The sequence below is a fragment of the Zophobas morio genome, unplaced genomic scaffold (assembly GCF_036711695.1).
Source record: "Zophobas morio isolate AGI-343-1 ecotype UQ-CSIRO unplaced genomic scaffold, CSIRO_AGI_Zmor_V1 ptg000006l, whole genome shotgun sequence".
Taxonomy (NCBI): domain Eukaryota; kingdom Metazoa; phylum Arthropoda; class Insecta; order Coleoptera; family Tenebrionidae; genus Zophobas; species Zophobas morio.
The window spans coordinates 14,880,608-14,896,364 of record NW_026972111.1 but is presented as its reverse complement, the minus strand read 5'-3'; the positions used below and the strand labels follow the sequence as shown (position 1 = coordinate 14,896,364).

The following is a 15,757-nucleotide window of genomic DNA, read 5'->3' as shown; positions in this document are numbered from 1 at the left end:
GTCTTGCACTCCTATTATCTAAAACCCATCAGTAGTAACAGCGATCCATTAGTGTGACCTTGAAAAACCGCTAGGATTTGAGCGACCTTGAAAAAACCGCTAGGATTTGAGACCCGCTAGTAATTAAGGACCGCTAGTAATTAGAGTTAATTAATGCATAATTAATTATCGATTAAATTCGATTTTAATTACGGGAATATGTTTAATAGGTGTGTTTAGGGCTTAATTAGATTCGGGAATTAATTTATTAGAGGGTTTAGGTTTAATCATGATCGTGAATATTAAATGAGATTTAATCGATAATTAATTACCCTTAATTAGTAGCGGTCCTTAAGTATTCGAGGTATAGTAAATCCTAGCGGGTCTCAAATCCAAGCGGGTCGTAATTCTTCGCTGGTCCATTGCTGGTCAAAATACTAGCGCTTTCACCTTCCGAAATCCTAGCGGTCATAAATGCCGATACTTCCCTCGCTCAAGGGTTATTCGGGGTGCGTGTAAATCCAAGCGGTGTAAAATACTAGCGGGTTTAAAAGACTAGCGCTTTCACTTCTTAAATGATTATTCGGAACACCTATAAAGGGGCACAACCTCGATACAATGGCAATTGCAATTTTGTATACCTCTTTAGAATGGGGAATTAATTATTTATTAGAGGGTTTTAATCATTAGCGTGAATATTAAATGAGATTTAATCGATAATTAATTACCCTTAATTGGTAGCGGTCCTTAAGTATTCGAGGTGTGGTAAATCCTAGCGGGTCTCAAATCCAAGCGGGTCATAAATCTTCGCTGGTCCATTGCTGGTCTAAATGCTAGCGCTTTCACCTTCTGAAATCCTAATGGTACGCGAACGCGTCGGGAGGGCGGGTGGCGGCGGGACGCGGGCGGCGACGACGGGACGCGGGCGGCGGCGGCGAGATCTGGGCGAACGGCACGAGGGCGAACGGCGCGTGGACGGCGGGCGGGCGATGGCAGCGGCGACGCGACACATACACAAGTTTTATTTATTTATTTTGAAGCTAAACAAGAATTTATTATTAGATATAATATATACTATATTTTTTTTTATGCAAAAGTTGAAAATGTGTTTGGAATGTTTGTACCTCCTGTTACATAGTACCAGCTGGTTTTCGTATATATGTAGACTGTGACATGTACCGGTGGAGTAAATCTAAAGCGCTGTTACCAGATCTATGGGTTTGAAGGACGCCACCACACTGCAGGGTGGAAGCACAGCATAGATATCAATCAGTAGAGACGGCTCGCCGTTTTTCGTGACCCGTTTTCGTTGGTGGTCGTTCGCATTATGACCGAATGAGGGCGCCCAACTGACGTCTAAAATATTTGAAATTTGGCAGTTTTGTTACAATATTTTTGCCAGTTTTGCTTGTTTAAGACTGCTTTTCCGGTAGAATTGTACAAATAGTATAAAAATGTAATTTTCACAATAAAAGGTAAAATCTTTGTCCGATGAATTTTCATACCGGATCCCTGTTGTGCGTCTTATTCTCTCCCTCGTGTTTGGAATTCTTGGAAAAGATAGTAAACATAACACATTTTTTGTTTAAAAAGTCGTCGCAAACGAACAACAACGGTGGTTATGAATAAAATAAAAACTGTAACAAATCATCGTGTTTATAAATTAAATATGGACTTTTCTTTTTTCTTATTGCGATTCACGATTATACGATTTGAGCAAACTAGACAGTTTGCAATAAATTGCGTACACGAATCAATTTTTGAAATTGTAAATGAAGTGATACTTTTTAAATTGGGTGGCGACATCTAGGAATAGTTTAGGCAACGACCACCCATGACGGCTTAAAATTCGGGTCAGAAAGAACAAAGGCGCCGACACGAGCTGTCTCTACTGATTGTTATCTATGCTGTGGTGGAAGCCTTGCTGAGGAGTTCGGCCGGATGTGTACAAACTTAGTTTTGCCGCCCATCTATTATTTGGTAGGGTTTTATAACGAGAAAATTAACATTATTGGTACATATGTTAACCGGCAAACTTTTATTTATATCTCACATATTTCACTTGATTTTGGCATGCAACATTTGTTTTGTTGTATTAAGAAATACCTAGTTATTTAATTGTTTGATACTAAAAAAATTTTTCAAATTTACAATACAGTTGGAATATGGTCATGCAATAGATTTTTGCAGCAAATGTAGATATTTTTATGTTTTGCGAAACATCATAATCTACTGGTATGAATTTTTAAATATTTTAAATGAAGACTTATGTGACGATTCAATACACGTACATACAATGTATGACATTAACATCGGGAATTTTTTTTTAACAATAACACAACAAGCTTAAGGTTCTCAGTAATATTCGTTCAATCATTTATTTCTTTTTGTTTTAATTTTAAAACATATTTATACATTATAAGCTATGAACCGTGGAGAAAACATTAAATTAGCCATTTATCAGATTTTGGTTTTTTTCATAATTTGAAAAGTCTTGCTCTTGTTAACACCAACTTATCAGATATGCTAACCCCACCTTTAGAACATAGTATATAAGGAAAAACATTAAAAAGTGGGTGATAATTGTAATACGGATGATTTAAAAGTTTACCGTAATAAAGGAATACTTTAATTGTAAACATATTTTATAAAAGTTTTTTGTGATCATAAATTTCAAAAATAAGTGAACTTCCTGACGGGTAAGTTGAAAATTACAGTCAGAATTTACCATGTACGCGTATTTTATATTGCACATGATGATCATTAACGAATTTATTATAACTTGCATTGCTTTTATCAATATGTACAGTACAACACTTCAGACTTAAAACTTGCATTTCTACCTCGAGTAGATCTCCAAATTTGTGTTCTAATGGTACTTCGTATAAGTAAAGAGCTACTTTTAGACTAAAAAAAGGCAAAATAGACGATAAAAATTGTGGATTTAGACGCGAAAATGGCAAAATAGGCGCTTTATGCAAGTTTTAGGAAAAACAAATTTTACGCAACGTCTGGTTCTCTTTCAGATCTATAATTTTGAAATTTGGTGTGGATGTATAGTTAAACATGGCGACTTGATTACAATATTTTGTCTTTTTTTATCGTTTTCGGTTTCACACACAAGGCCGCCTAATTTTTTGTTTTAATGGAACACCCAGATTTTTTTGACATTTTCTGATGCAGAATAAAAAAATTTTTTCTTTTGTCTGTTAAGACATTTTTTTGTCTAGAGAAAGATCTCTCAACATCACAATGAATTGTGCAACATTACGAATTTACGTTTACAATTTTCCCAAAGGCTTTACAGAACTATTCGCCGCTTTTTATTTGAAAAATGTCTTTGTCTTTCATTGGTTCCCTCAACTTCTCCTTGAAAGACGATTTGCATTTTTAAAAATCGCACAAAATACTAGATAATAAACAATTTTTAAAACACTTTTACACTTTTCAACTTCATTTACCTAACACAAAATAAATGGTACAGGAAGAGAACTCAAAAATAAAGTAGTAGGAGGGCATCAAAGCTCTCTCTAGAAAAGCAAGAGACAACTTGTATCGGGGTCTTTAAATGGATATTTTAATTATTTTAAGACGTACGTACCCAACTGTCCAGTAAAATTTGTTCTTTGATGTTTGATGCAGAAAAACAGATTTGGGTTATGTTGGCATTTTGCTCACGGAATTCCCCTGACCCTTTTAACCAAAACTCGAGTTGGATTATCTTTCTTTATGGTACCGGAAATATTACAATTTGTCGCCTGAAAACTTGTTTGATCTACAGACCACACCGCACTCAGGCTAATGTCGACTCTAAGCGTTCAGAAACGACTGTAAGCCATGTTCCGTGATGTAATGCACATCCTAATCGGTTTCGACCATAATTTCTACGGGAAAACGAATTAATCCGTTATGTTCATGCATTTTATAATAACATTAAATAACTTGACAGCTACTTTATATATTAAAAAGTAACATAGTCTCGAATTTGTGGTTTAAGAATCCACGTTGAATTTTTATCTTCGACATTGAGATTTGTCGGCATTTCAACGTTCGAATTTTCAATTTTTCGAAATTTTAGTTTTGGCGTTTTTCAGTTTATTTATTGTTCAATTTTTGGATTTTACAATTTCTCAATTTTCAGTTTTACGTTTTTTCAATTTTTCTCCTTTTCAATTCTAGGATTTTTCGATTTTGCAATTAATCAATGTTTTCATTTTCCTATTTCTTGACTTTCGAGTATTTCGATTTTCCAGTTGTCCAATTCTTCATTTTTTCGATTTTTCAGGTTTTTGATTTTTCAATTTTTCAATTTTTTTTAAGATTTCAGTTTTTCGACTTCCCTTTTCCATTTTTCGATTTTTCAATTTTTTTGGATTCTTAGTTTTTGGATATTTCAGTTTTGGTTTTTCAGTTTTTCCATTCTTCAGTTTTTCTTTCATCGTTCAGTATTTCAATATTTCAGTTTCGGGATTTTTCGATTCTTCGTCTTTTCGATTGTTGACTTTGGATTTTTGGATGTATCGATATTTTTACTTCCTCGATTTTTCAATTTTTCGATTTTTAAATTTTACATTTTTCAATTTTTTGATATTTAGATATTTCAGTTTTTAAAATTTTAGATTTTTCGATTTCTCTGTTCCAGATTTTCTGTTTTTGAATTTTTCGTTTTTTCAAATGTTCGGTTTTTCAATTTTTCAAATTTGACATTTACAAACTTTCAATTTTTCGATTTTTCAGTTAATCGATCTTTTATTTTTCATGATTTTTCCCATTACTTGATTTTCAACTGTTTCGATTTTTCAATTCTTCAATTCTTCAATTTTTCGACTTTTCGGGTTTTTGATTTTTCAATTTTTGGATTTTTTTAAGCTTCGATTTTTCGACCTCATTTTTTGATTTTTTGATTTCTCAGTTTTTCAGTTTTTTAGATTCTTAGTTTTTGGATATTTCAGTTTTGGGATTTTTCAGTTTTTCCATTATGCTGTTTTTCTTTCATTTTTCAATATTTGGGTTCTTCGACTTCTCGATTTCTGACTTATGGATTTTTCGATGTGTCGATTTTTTTACTTTTTCGATTTTTCAATTCTTCGATTTTTCATTTCAATTCTTCGATTATTCGACTTCCCGGTTTTAGATTTTCAGATTTTGAATTTTTCGTGTTTTCAAATTTTCGATTTTTCAATTAATCGATATTTTGATTTTCTTATTAACTGACATTCGACTGTTTCGATTTTCCAGTTTTTCAATTCTCCAATTTTTCGATTTTTCGAGTTTCTGATTTTTCAATTTTTCGATTTTCTAAGTTTCGATGGTTCGACTATACTTTTTTGATTTTTCGATTTCTTAGTTATTAAATTTTTTAGATTCTCAGTTCATCAATATTTCAGTTTTTCAAGTTTTCGAATGTTTCAATTGCTTCGATTTCTTAATTTTTTGACCTTTTGACTTTATGGTTTTAGATTTTCTATTTTTCAATTTTTAGTTTTTTTCAAAATTTCGATTTTAAAATTTTTCATTTTTAAAATTTTTCGATTTTTCAAAGTTTTGATTTAGCGATTTATCGAGATTTGGTTGTTTTGATATTTTGATTGTTGAACTTTCTCGATTTATCAGTTTTTCAATTTGTACCTTTTCGATTTGTTTATTTTGGACTGCTTCGGTTTCTCAGTTTTCTACTTTTCTGTTTTTTCGTTTTTGTTTATTTTTTCGCTTTTAGATTTTTGATTTTGCAATGTTTTATCTTTTAACTTTTCATTGTTTCGATTTTAGCCAATTTCAGTATCTCAATTTTTTTACTTCGACTTCTCGATTTCTTGATCTTTTGATTTTTCAGTTTCTCGGTTTTGCGATTTTTTACTTTTTGTATTTTCGGTTTTTCGATTTTCCACTGTTTCGATGTTTTGATTTTTCAATTATCCGCTTTTTCAATTTTTCGGTTTTTTAAATTTTTTAGTTTCGATTTCGCAATTTTTCGTTTTTCGGGTTTTGCTAGTATAAAACACAAATAAAGAATTAATTCTTAGTTAAACAAAAAAATAGTTGCATATCAAAAACGAATGAAATATGTAACATGTGATATTATATTTGTAAATAAAACCATCTACCTAAATATATACCAAAAATGTTCACTTATTCGTTATAAAATCCGACTGAACAACTATTTTACGTAAAAATTATTGTCCAAATCAAGCAAATCGCTTCTGAACGCTTATAGAGTCGACAGTTGCCTGAACGCGCTGTGGTCTGTAGATCAAACAAGTTCTCTGGCGACGAGATGTGATAAAGCTATTTGTTATATTTTTAACTACAAAGTTAAATGGTATTTTTTAAACCAGAGACATTACATATATACGCGAGCTGTTATTCTCCATTTGAAAATTTAATATTATTAGTTTTGGCTAACAAATAAAAAAGTTATTCGAGATAAAATTTTTAAGCTGACTGCTCATTTCTCGATTTTGTTTGTATATCAGTGGCGGCTCGTGACTGTCTGATGTGGTGAGGCGATGATAGAAGTTTGACAATAATATTATCAATAATAAAATTAATTAAATTAATGTGATTAATGCAAATTACTTGGTCTTAGTAGTTAGTAATGATAGAAGTCTTGCCTGAATACCGTTCATTTCCCAGTCAGTAGTGGGTCCTAATAATAGTAATAATAATCATAATATTAACACCCATAGCACATTTAATCAACAATGTTTTTACAAGTCAAAATTTTGTTTAAACTAGCACTTTCTTGGAGGGATTCGGCAATAGTTGTGTTCCTTTCTAAATCTTTTAAGCCCATGAAATTTTTAATGTGTACTTTGGAACTTTTGTCTAACTTTGCACTTCGAATGAAATCCTTTAAATCGTTATATCCCGGAGACGTCGTCCATGTGTTTTTTACATTGCCTAAGAGTAGACACGGCCAACAATATAGACTTTCAGCATAAATATTACGGCTACGGCAGAGCCGTTTATGTTTCGTACCAGGCTGGTTTAAAAGACCTGGAGTGCTGATGACATTGTCGCTTATCAATGGAAGTTAACGGTTTTGACTGTTCGATATTTAGCAAAATTTACCGACGTTCTAACTCGGTTCGTCGTGAAAACGGCGTTTCAAGAAGCAACATGACAATATCGTACTCGGGATTCATTTTTCACTCACCTGTACCCTGTACCTATGAAAGAGACAAAAACACGAAACACCAACTCCTGGACTTTTATTCACGTTTATGCTAATTACCCACGCACCCTGTATTTCCATTCTGTAAAATAAATGGGAAAATGGTTTAATGGGTCCGCCGAAATTGGCCGAGAAGCATCGAAGATATCGCCTCAGTTCCGAGCGAATTCATGTATAGGAGTATAGCAGCTGAGTCATGGAAATCCGTGTCTGTGATTGGGCTTCATTGGCTCAAGTGAACCGACGCTCTGGCCGCTTCAGTTAAAGAATTCGGGGCATAAATCGTACAGTTTTCAACGGAAAATGTCCGCAGAAAGTGTAAAAAATAAAAAAATAATCTACAGATTTACCATTTCAACATATTTTTGTAACTAAAAATGGATTGAAAGCTCTTTTTTAATTATAAATTAAATCAATCTGTTCTTAAGATATATGCTGTGAGGCGCCGCCTCACTTGCCTCATATGACGAGCCGCCACTGTTGTATATTATAGGTATTTTATTATTTTAAGTGTATTTGGTTTCTGTAATTGGGATTTCTTCCTGTTGAAATCATTAAATATTATTATTAAAATAGAAGCATCAAAATTAGATATAATTAAATATAATTTTCTTTCAGACAACCAGAATTGGTAGACAGCTAAGCTTTGAAATTACGATAGTGCATTAAGAAAACAGTAAATTTAGATTAATTTTGGTATTTCTTTATATAACGTTTGCGAATTAAGTGGATATATATATCAGAAATGAATGACGGATTTTTAATAAACAATCAGTTAAAAATTAAAGTTAAAGTTAAAGTTAATCACGCATTTAACGAGGCGTTTAGCGATGTCTTGGCGTACAGTCGGTCACGTGGTATTTTAAGGTCGTGTTAAAAATTTAATCGCAATCAAATATTTAATTGAGCTTCTGCAACGGTTTGAATTTATTATTATTTAATAAAATTGGTATCCCATTTTATTACAGTTTTCCGTTTAACCAACAACATGAATTGATTCAACTCTTAACTTATTTTTAAGCATTGTTCTATAGTGACTAAATCAGTATCTAGTCAACATTTAAAATAAATTCGTCCTGTACCTAGATTTTTAGATAAACTGAAAAAATTTCTTCTAAAATTTATTTTCCTCGTGATAAGCCGTATACGTCCACACTTTTCCACTAAAATCATCATTCATAAGATTGAAGACAGGAGCAAATCATGATATAATGACATAAATCTTGAGTTTTTACCATAGACATCCATATTTAAAAAAAATCAAAATTACACAGTAACAACATTTTTGAAATTGAAATCTTGCACAGGTTTTAAGGCAATCGCAAGTTTTAAAATTACTTATACAGGGTGAGTTGGAAATAATGAATCCCATGTTTCCCAAACTTTTAGTATACAGGGTTATTATTATTAGTATTACGTTGCACTAGTTCAAATTATATGAGCCTTTGCTAACATGTCGGTGACGTCATCACAAGATTTTGTTCGGAAAAAATTGAAATATACGTATTCGATGTTTATTTACCTGTAGTTTAACAATCCACACACATGTCTTTATTTTAACTTTATAGAGGATATCATTAAATAATAGTCTAATTCACAAAGTTACATTTTATAATTTTTGGAAGAAGCTGTATTTGAAGTTCTGTCTAAATAACTTTAGACCACTTTTTTTGTGAAATTCGATGTACTACAGTTAAACATATGACAGAAATGCCAGTACTCAAAGACAAAAGCTGAATTTTGCAACAGTTTTTAAGTACATATGCTGTCAGAGGTTGACAGTAGTGTCTACTATCCTGTCATCAGTTTTGTTAGTATAAAATAAATGCAAGGTAAGAAAAACCAATTTTTTTTTTTTAATTTTATCTATATGGGCATGTACTGTAATTAAAAGTGCTTTCCAAAATTGCATTAAATGTTTGGTAGTACTTGCTGGAATATTTTAAATTTTAGATCTGAAAACTGACACATGTACTAAGTATCAGTGTACTGATAGCGAGGGGTGTATTTTTAATTGGTAGTTATAATTTTGAATTTTTTTTCAGAAAACACATTTAACGTCATCATGGACTTGAATTCCGAAGAAGAAGAAATTAGAAAATTAGAAGAAAATTTAAAACGGAAAAAAGAAGATAGACTAAGAAAACGTTTAAAAACGATTAATTCTTCGCACTTTGAAGAGAATGTATGTTCCTCAAAAAAGGTATAAATACGTAACTTGACTGCAGCGTTCCAGATAAACATGTCTGATAGTGTTTGCACCTGCAGAAGTGTACTAAATCTATGAAATTTTAGAGTAAAAAACATTAAAAAACTCCATTTTTTCTTCCAAATTATGCGAAATAAAATATTTTTCGACCGAGTATTAGACTGCTGCTATCTTTATAGACCCAAAGCGCTCTGTGATTAACAATTGAGGCTATTTTAATTTACATGGTCTTCGCAAAAAATTTTTTAAATGTGTAGGATACATAAATAAATATATAAATGTCATTAATTAAATACTTTGTCAGCCGACAGATCTAATACAAACAGAAGATACTTCAAACAAACAAGCTTTTGCATTTCGGAATAATCAGCAAACTAGAAAAAGTACCAAAGTAAATACACACCAGAAGAAGCGGATTCGTAAAGAAAAGGATGGAAAAGGAAATGAAGGTTTTTCGAAAGAGGTGAGTTTGTTTACCAAAATATATGATATTTACTTTGGTTTTTAAATTTATGCGACATATTACAATCTGAACATACCAACTATTTTAATGAATCAAAATGAAATAAATAATGCATTTGGACGTTTTGTTGAATCGATAAAATGTACTTGAATTTAGTCGATATCAATAGTTAATGTTTGAAGCAAATTCTTGCGTTAGCAATTCTGAATTATTAGCAAAAAATGCTAGTACCTCAGTTTACAGTTGTCAGTTTTGACATGGGCACACGTAACAAATGTGTTGATTGGTTAAGACGATGGTAGCTGCTATATACTTATGTTTCTTTGAAAATCAGTTTTGCCATTATAAAATTTTAACTAGTTTGCCAACCTGTTAAAAAAATCACATTTATTATCAGTCACCCGGTACTCCCGGTAGTTATTGATGTACCAAGGATAAAAAATTGCGTATTATACACATGTCTGCACTTTGGTAGTCGAGGACAGCAAACAGGCGAGATTATAACGCGCACTTTTTTACAGAGGTGCAAATTACATTTTTCTATGATCTTCTCGGTTTTAGAAAATAAAAAATCAATACAATACAAGGTTTTTAAGTACTACAATTCTTTATTTTAATCAAAAAACTAAATTCAAATTTAGTCTCCAGGACTAATGTTAACTGTGCAATTAGTGCATTTGTTTATATTAATTCCTGCTGTCGAATAGGACGTAAGAGACAAATTCTGATTTCTTGTCCTAGGTTTATACGCAACATTATTTCCAATTCTAATCTGTTGAAGTGCTGTTGATTTTTTTACCTCATGTTTCAGCATTTCATAAAAGTTTTATATTGATTTTTATAAAAGATACGTGACTTCCGTGCCTGTAAGTATTTTGTAGTTGCACGCGCCACCTACTGCAATTCTAGAGATGTATCATTTTGTTAAATTTTTATGATTATTTTTTGTTAATCATTAATATTCACATGGATATACAAGCTGACAGATTACATTAGAAATGTAATTAAATAATAAAAAAAAAAACAAGGAATACGAGTATTAACTACTTTGTAGGTCTATACTTTAAAACGAATTATATGTAGTTTTTCTCGATTTATTCATGTTTTTGATTCTGTTTCAGACTTTCGAAAAACGAGGAGGAACTACCGACAAGGGCAAAAAATACGAAGATTTGGTTACCGCTAACGTCGCACTACAAACGGTAAGCGACAGTAAAATAAGAGATTTCCGCATTTCTTCGAACGATAAAAATTTTGGTGATTTTGATGACGTAGTCATTGAAATTAAGACAGACAGAGGAATAAAAACAAAAGCATTGCAATTAAAACACAGTAACAAAAAAAGACAATTAACTACAAAGCAGCTGGCAGGCAAAAAGGGAGACTTTAGTTTAATCAAATATTTCAAATCTGCTCAACAGGTTCAAGGCGAAGTGCAAGAATTTATATTATTCACCACAAATACATTTAAAACTTCAGAAGAAACGAAATTTAAACTAGAAGGGGAAGAGTTTTATGTGAAGGTCAGTAAAAAGACAGTTTCAGGAGAGGATTTCGACGTTTTAAGAATTTCTGAAAATATAAATTATTATCATACATTTCACATAGTAGAGGACGAATGGACTAAACAAAATCCTGAAAAAATTCGGCAGTACCAAACATACTTCGAGTGCTTTCGTCTTTACACAACCCAAGAACGTTTTGAAGCTCTTACAAAATCAACAATGAATAAATTTACTGACATGTTTTGCTCTTACGAAGAAACTTTCATGAAGTACGTCGAGGTCATATCAGAATGGAGTATGCGAGATGGAAAAAAAGAAAAGCTAAGCAAAAGAATGATCCAACGTGTCATCGCACTTCGTTTGCTTTCTTCTCAGATTGAACCGTTTGTTTTTGGTTCAGTCACAGACGAAATGAAAATACTTCGAGCGGCTATTTGTCTGTTCGACATTACGTTGTTGGAAAAAAAAGGCAGCAACGCAGTTAAAAATTTGTGGGGAGATTTGAACCAAAACATTGACCTCAAAGAACTAAACAAAGTTCGATCACTATATTCTCTTTCTTCTAATTACATAAGTAGTGTCGAAAATGTGGATGCAAATTTGTTGACACAATTGTTATGGCTGATGGAGAAATGTCCGCTCATTGTGAAAGAACACGTCAATATGGAGAAAGCTATTAAGCTCTGTCCAGATGTAAAATTTATTATACTCGGCGAGGGAAAATATGACGAATGGATGACAGAACACTCTGTGTTTCAAAACTTGTCCAACTTGGAACAAGAAATCGAATTGTATGAAACAGTATTGCGAAAACTCACCATTTCTATACAAGGCAAAGAACCACGTAATTTGGTGACTGCTTTCGAAAAAAATGAAGAAATTTTCAAGCATGTTACTGTGGAAAAACTTTTAGAGATGACAAATGGTCCATACTATATAGATGGAAAAAAGGAAGATTTTCCCAATCTTTATATCGATAGATATTTGTCAGTCAATATTATAAACACTGAATATTTAGAACATGTTGATCGAAATACAGTTATCATTTTAAATTGCGAAGGTAATTCTCAGCAATTGAAAATATCTAAAAAGCATACTCTAACAGACATCGAGGGTTTTTTAAGTAATACAGACCCCAAAATTTTTGATAATTCAATTTTTATAAGAAGTGAAAAAAATTGCAGTGACTCTGATTTTCAGAAAATATGTTCTAAAGGAGCAGCATTCCACACTGTACACTATTTTAAATTTTCCAACGATCAAAATTTAGAATGGATTGAAAGCAAAGGATCTGTTAATGAACTGCGAAAATATAAATTACCTAGTCGTTCCAAAAACGAAAACGAAATTTGGTCTTCCGAATTCAGCAACAACATAAATCTAATAACAGCTGACCCAGGAATGGGCAAAACCGAGTTAACGAAAAGTCTAAAAAACAACTGTTGTGCGAGATATTGGACCGTGATTCTGAGCGCCCAAGATGTTATGTCTTTCTTTAAAAATTCACCAAAGTCTGAAAAATCAGCAGAATTACAATTCGAAACATTTATTTTAAACGAAAAATATCGAGACCTCGCTGGGTTGGATCGAGAATTCTTTACAATGTGTTTAAAGCAACGAAATGTGGTTTATGTATGGGACGCTCTTGATGAAATATTTACTCAGTATTTAAAGTGTACTTTAGATTTCATTCTTATGTTATCAGAAAAAGGTTTCATTCAGTGGGCTACTGCAAGGCAACATTTGAGATCTTCTCTTGAAGAAAAATTTGATACCCTGTCAGTGGGTATCAATCAGCTCAGCGAAGTCGAGCAAGAGGACTACATTAAGAAACGTCTTAACAATTTTATTAAGCCTGTAGATATGAAACTAGTCATCGACAAAATTAAATCCACGTTTGCATTTACAAAACATATAGATATATTGGGAATCCCTCTTCAAATTTTTATGCTTACAGACGTTTTACTTCAAAATAAGGAAAAATATTCAGAGTTATTACATAATAAATTTCTCCTGACTGACATGTATCGTTACTTTATTGAAGGAATATTTAAGTTTTTCTACGAAGGCAAAGTTCCTGTAAACAATGATTTTTGGCAAGAAAAAGTGAGGAAGGACAAGGAAGAAAAATTGAAACAATATCAAAAGTTGGCGCTCAAAGTAATATTTCCTGAAAGTGTTTTGAAACAATTAAATATAGATTATTCGCAAAAGATAGATTCTGTTTCTGAAGATTTCGCAACTGTTGGTATCGTGACTGGACTACAAAATGGCATCCCGCAATTTGGACATGCTTCGTTTGCCGAATATTTTGTTGCCTTGTATTTTTCTAGAAATTTTGAAATGATACACAGGGACATATTTTTTGATGCGAAGTATAATAACGTACGTTTCTTCTTCGACATGTTAACTGGCAAAAATTCACCAATCCACATTGCGATTCTGTATAGAAATTTTGATCAGGTGGAGAACTTTGAGGACGAAATAATAAAACGTAAAGATAAGTGTGGAAGAAGTGCCTTACATCTCATTTGTTCTTGGGGTCGAAGACATAGACGTTTAAAAGTACAAACAAAATTGATGGGTTGTGTTATCGAAGCAAACGAGGAAGTCATGAATGCGTCATTAGAAACGAAGGAATATTCTAAAGCGTTATTGTTTTTGTTAGATAAATGTGAAATATTAGAACAAGATTTTTTACATAAAATCACACCCTTAGCATGGGCACGGGAATGTGAAAGTTTGGGAGCGGAACTGGAATTATTGCAACCATGCAAATTACAACTGAAAGATTCGTATAGTCCAACAGACAGAATTAATATTTTATTTTTTGCCGCTCTGTACGGATACGCAGAAGCGTTTAAAATATTATTTTCATCTTCGAGTATTTCTAATAATGAAGTAAATTTTAGTGTAGAATTCGATGGTAGTACGCCTCTTATAATGGCTTCTCAAAAGGGGCATGTAACAGTTGTAGAGTATTTAGTCAAACGCAAAGCCAAAATCAATCGCGCTGATAAATATGGTCGGACACCGCTTTACGCAGCTTCCTTTCAAGGTCACCAAGAAATTGTCGAATTCCTGGTGAAATACCGGGCCGAAATCAATTGCGTTGATAAAAGTGGTGAGACACCGCTTCACGCTGCTTCTTTTCAAGGTCACGAAAAAATTGTCGAATTCCTGGTAAAATGCGGAGCCGAAATCAGTCCCGCTGATAATGATGGTCAGACACCGCTTCACGCAGCTTCCTCTCGAGGTCATGAAAAAATTGTCGAATGCCTGGTGAAATGCGAAGCCGAAATCAATCGTGCTGATAAATATGGTCAGACACCGCTTTACGTAGCTTCCTCTCAAGGTCACGAAAAAATTGTCGAATGCCTGGTGAAATGCGGAGCCGAAATCAATCGCGCTGATAATGATGGTCAGACACCGCTTTACGTGGCTTCCTCTCGAGGTCACGAAAAAATTGTCGAATGCCTGGTGAAATGCGAAGCCGAAATCAATCGCGCTGATAAATATGGTCAGACACCGCTTTACGTAGCTTCCTCTCAAGGTCACGAAAAAATTGTCGAATGCCTGGTGAAATGCGGAGCCGAAATCAATCGCGCTGATAAATATAGTCAGACACCGCTTTACGTAGCTTCCTCTCGAGGTCACGAAAAAATTGTAGAATGCCTGGTGAAATGCGGAGCCGAAATCAATCGCGCTGATAAATATAGTCAGACACCGCTTTACGTAGCTTCCTCTCAAGGTCACGAAAAAATTGTCGAATGCCTGGTGAAATACGGAGCCGAAATCAATCGCGCATATGTTTATGGTTGGACACCGCTTTACGAAGCTTCCTCTCGAGGTCACGAAAAAATTGTCGAATGCCTGGTGAAATGCGGAGCCGAAATCAATCGCGCTGATAACGATGGTCGGACACCGCTTTACGTGGCTCCCTCTCGAGGTCACGAAAAAATTGTCGAATGCCTGGTGAAATGTGGAGCCGAAATCAATCGCGCTGATAATGATGGTCAGACACCGCTTTACGCAGCTTCCTCTCAAGGTCACAGAAAAATTGTCGAATACTTAGTAAAATGTGGAGCAAAACCTTGCGTTTAATAAAATTAATAGGATGGTTGAACTCGAATAGTCACCAAAAATCTGTCGAATGATTAGTTCAACGGTGATCCAAAACTCCTCTACGCCGGCCCAAACTTTCAATATTTTATTACCAACCGCCGCCTCATTTTTTTATTGTTATATTGGTGATGATATTAGGGACGGTAATTTTGCTCTATCTATTAAAAAGAATGTTACCTTAACCTTTGAGAGATATTATTACATACTTTAATTATAGGATTTATCAAAAAAAAAAAAAATAATAAAAAAAAACTGAATTTGTTTCGATCGTATTTCAGGAGCGAGAAATGTCCTGTCTTGGA

General features: G+C 33.2%; 2 protein-coding genes across 2 annotated transcripts in view; both read left to right on the top strand.

The window, feature by feature from the left end:
* The window catches only part of LOC135123848 (uncharacterized), a 167,430-nt gene that overhangs the window by 145,451 nt on the left and 6,222 nt on the right, over positions 1–15,757 (top strand). The gene's annotated exons all lie outside the window — the stretch shown is intronic.
* Positions 2,639–15,434, top strand: LOC135123191 (uncharacterized). Its single transcript, XM_064047684.1, has 5 exons — positions 2,639–2,678; positions 9,199–9,356; positions 9,667–9,825; positions 10,947–14,685; positions 15,070–15,434. Exons 2-5 carry the CDS (start codon positions 9,219–9,221, stop codon positions 15,432–15,434), a joined length of 4,401 nt encoding a protein of 1,466 aa, XP_063903754.1. The 5' UTR covers positions 2,639–2,678; positions 9,199–9,218.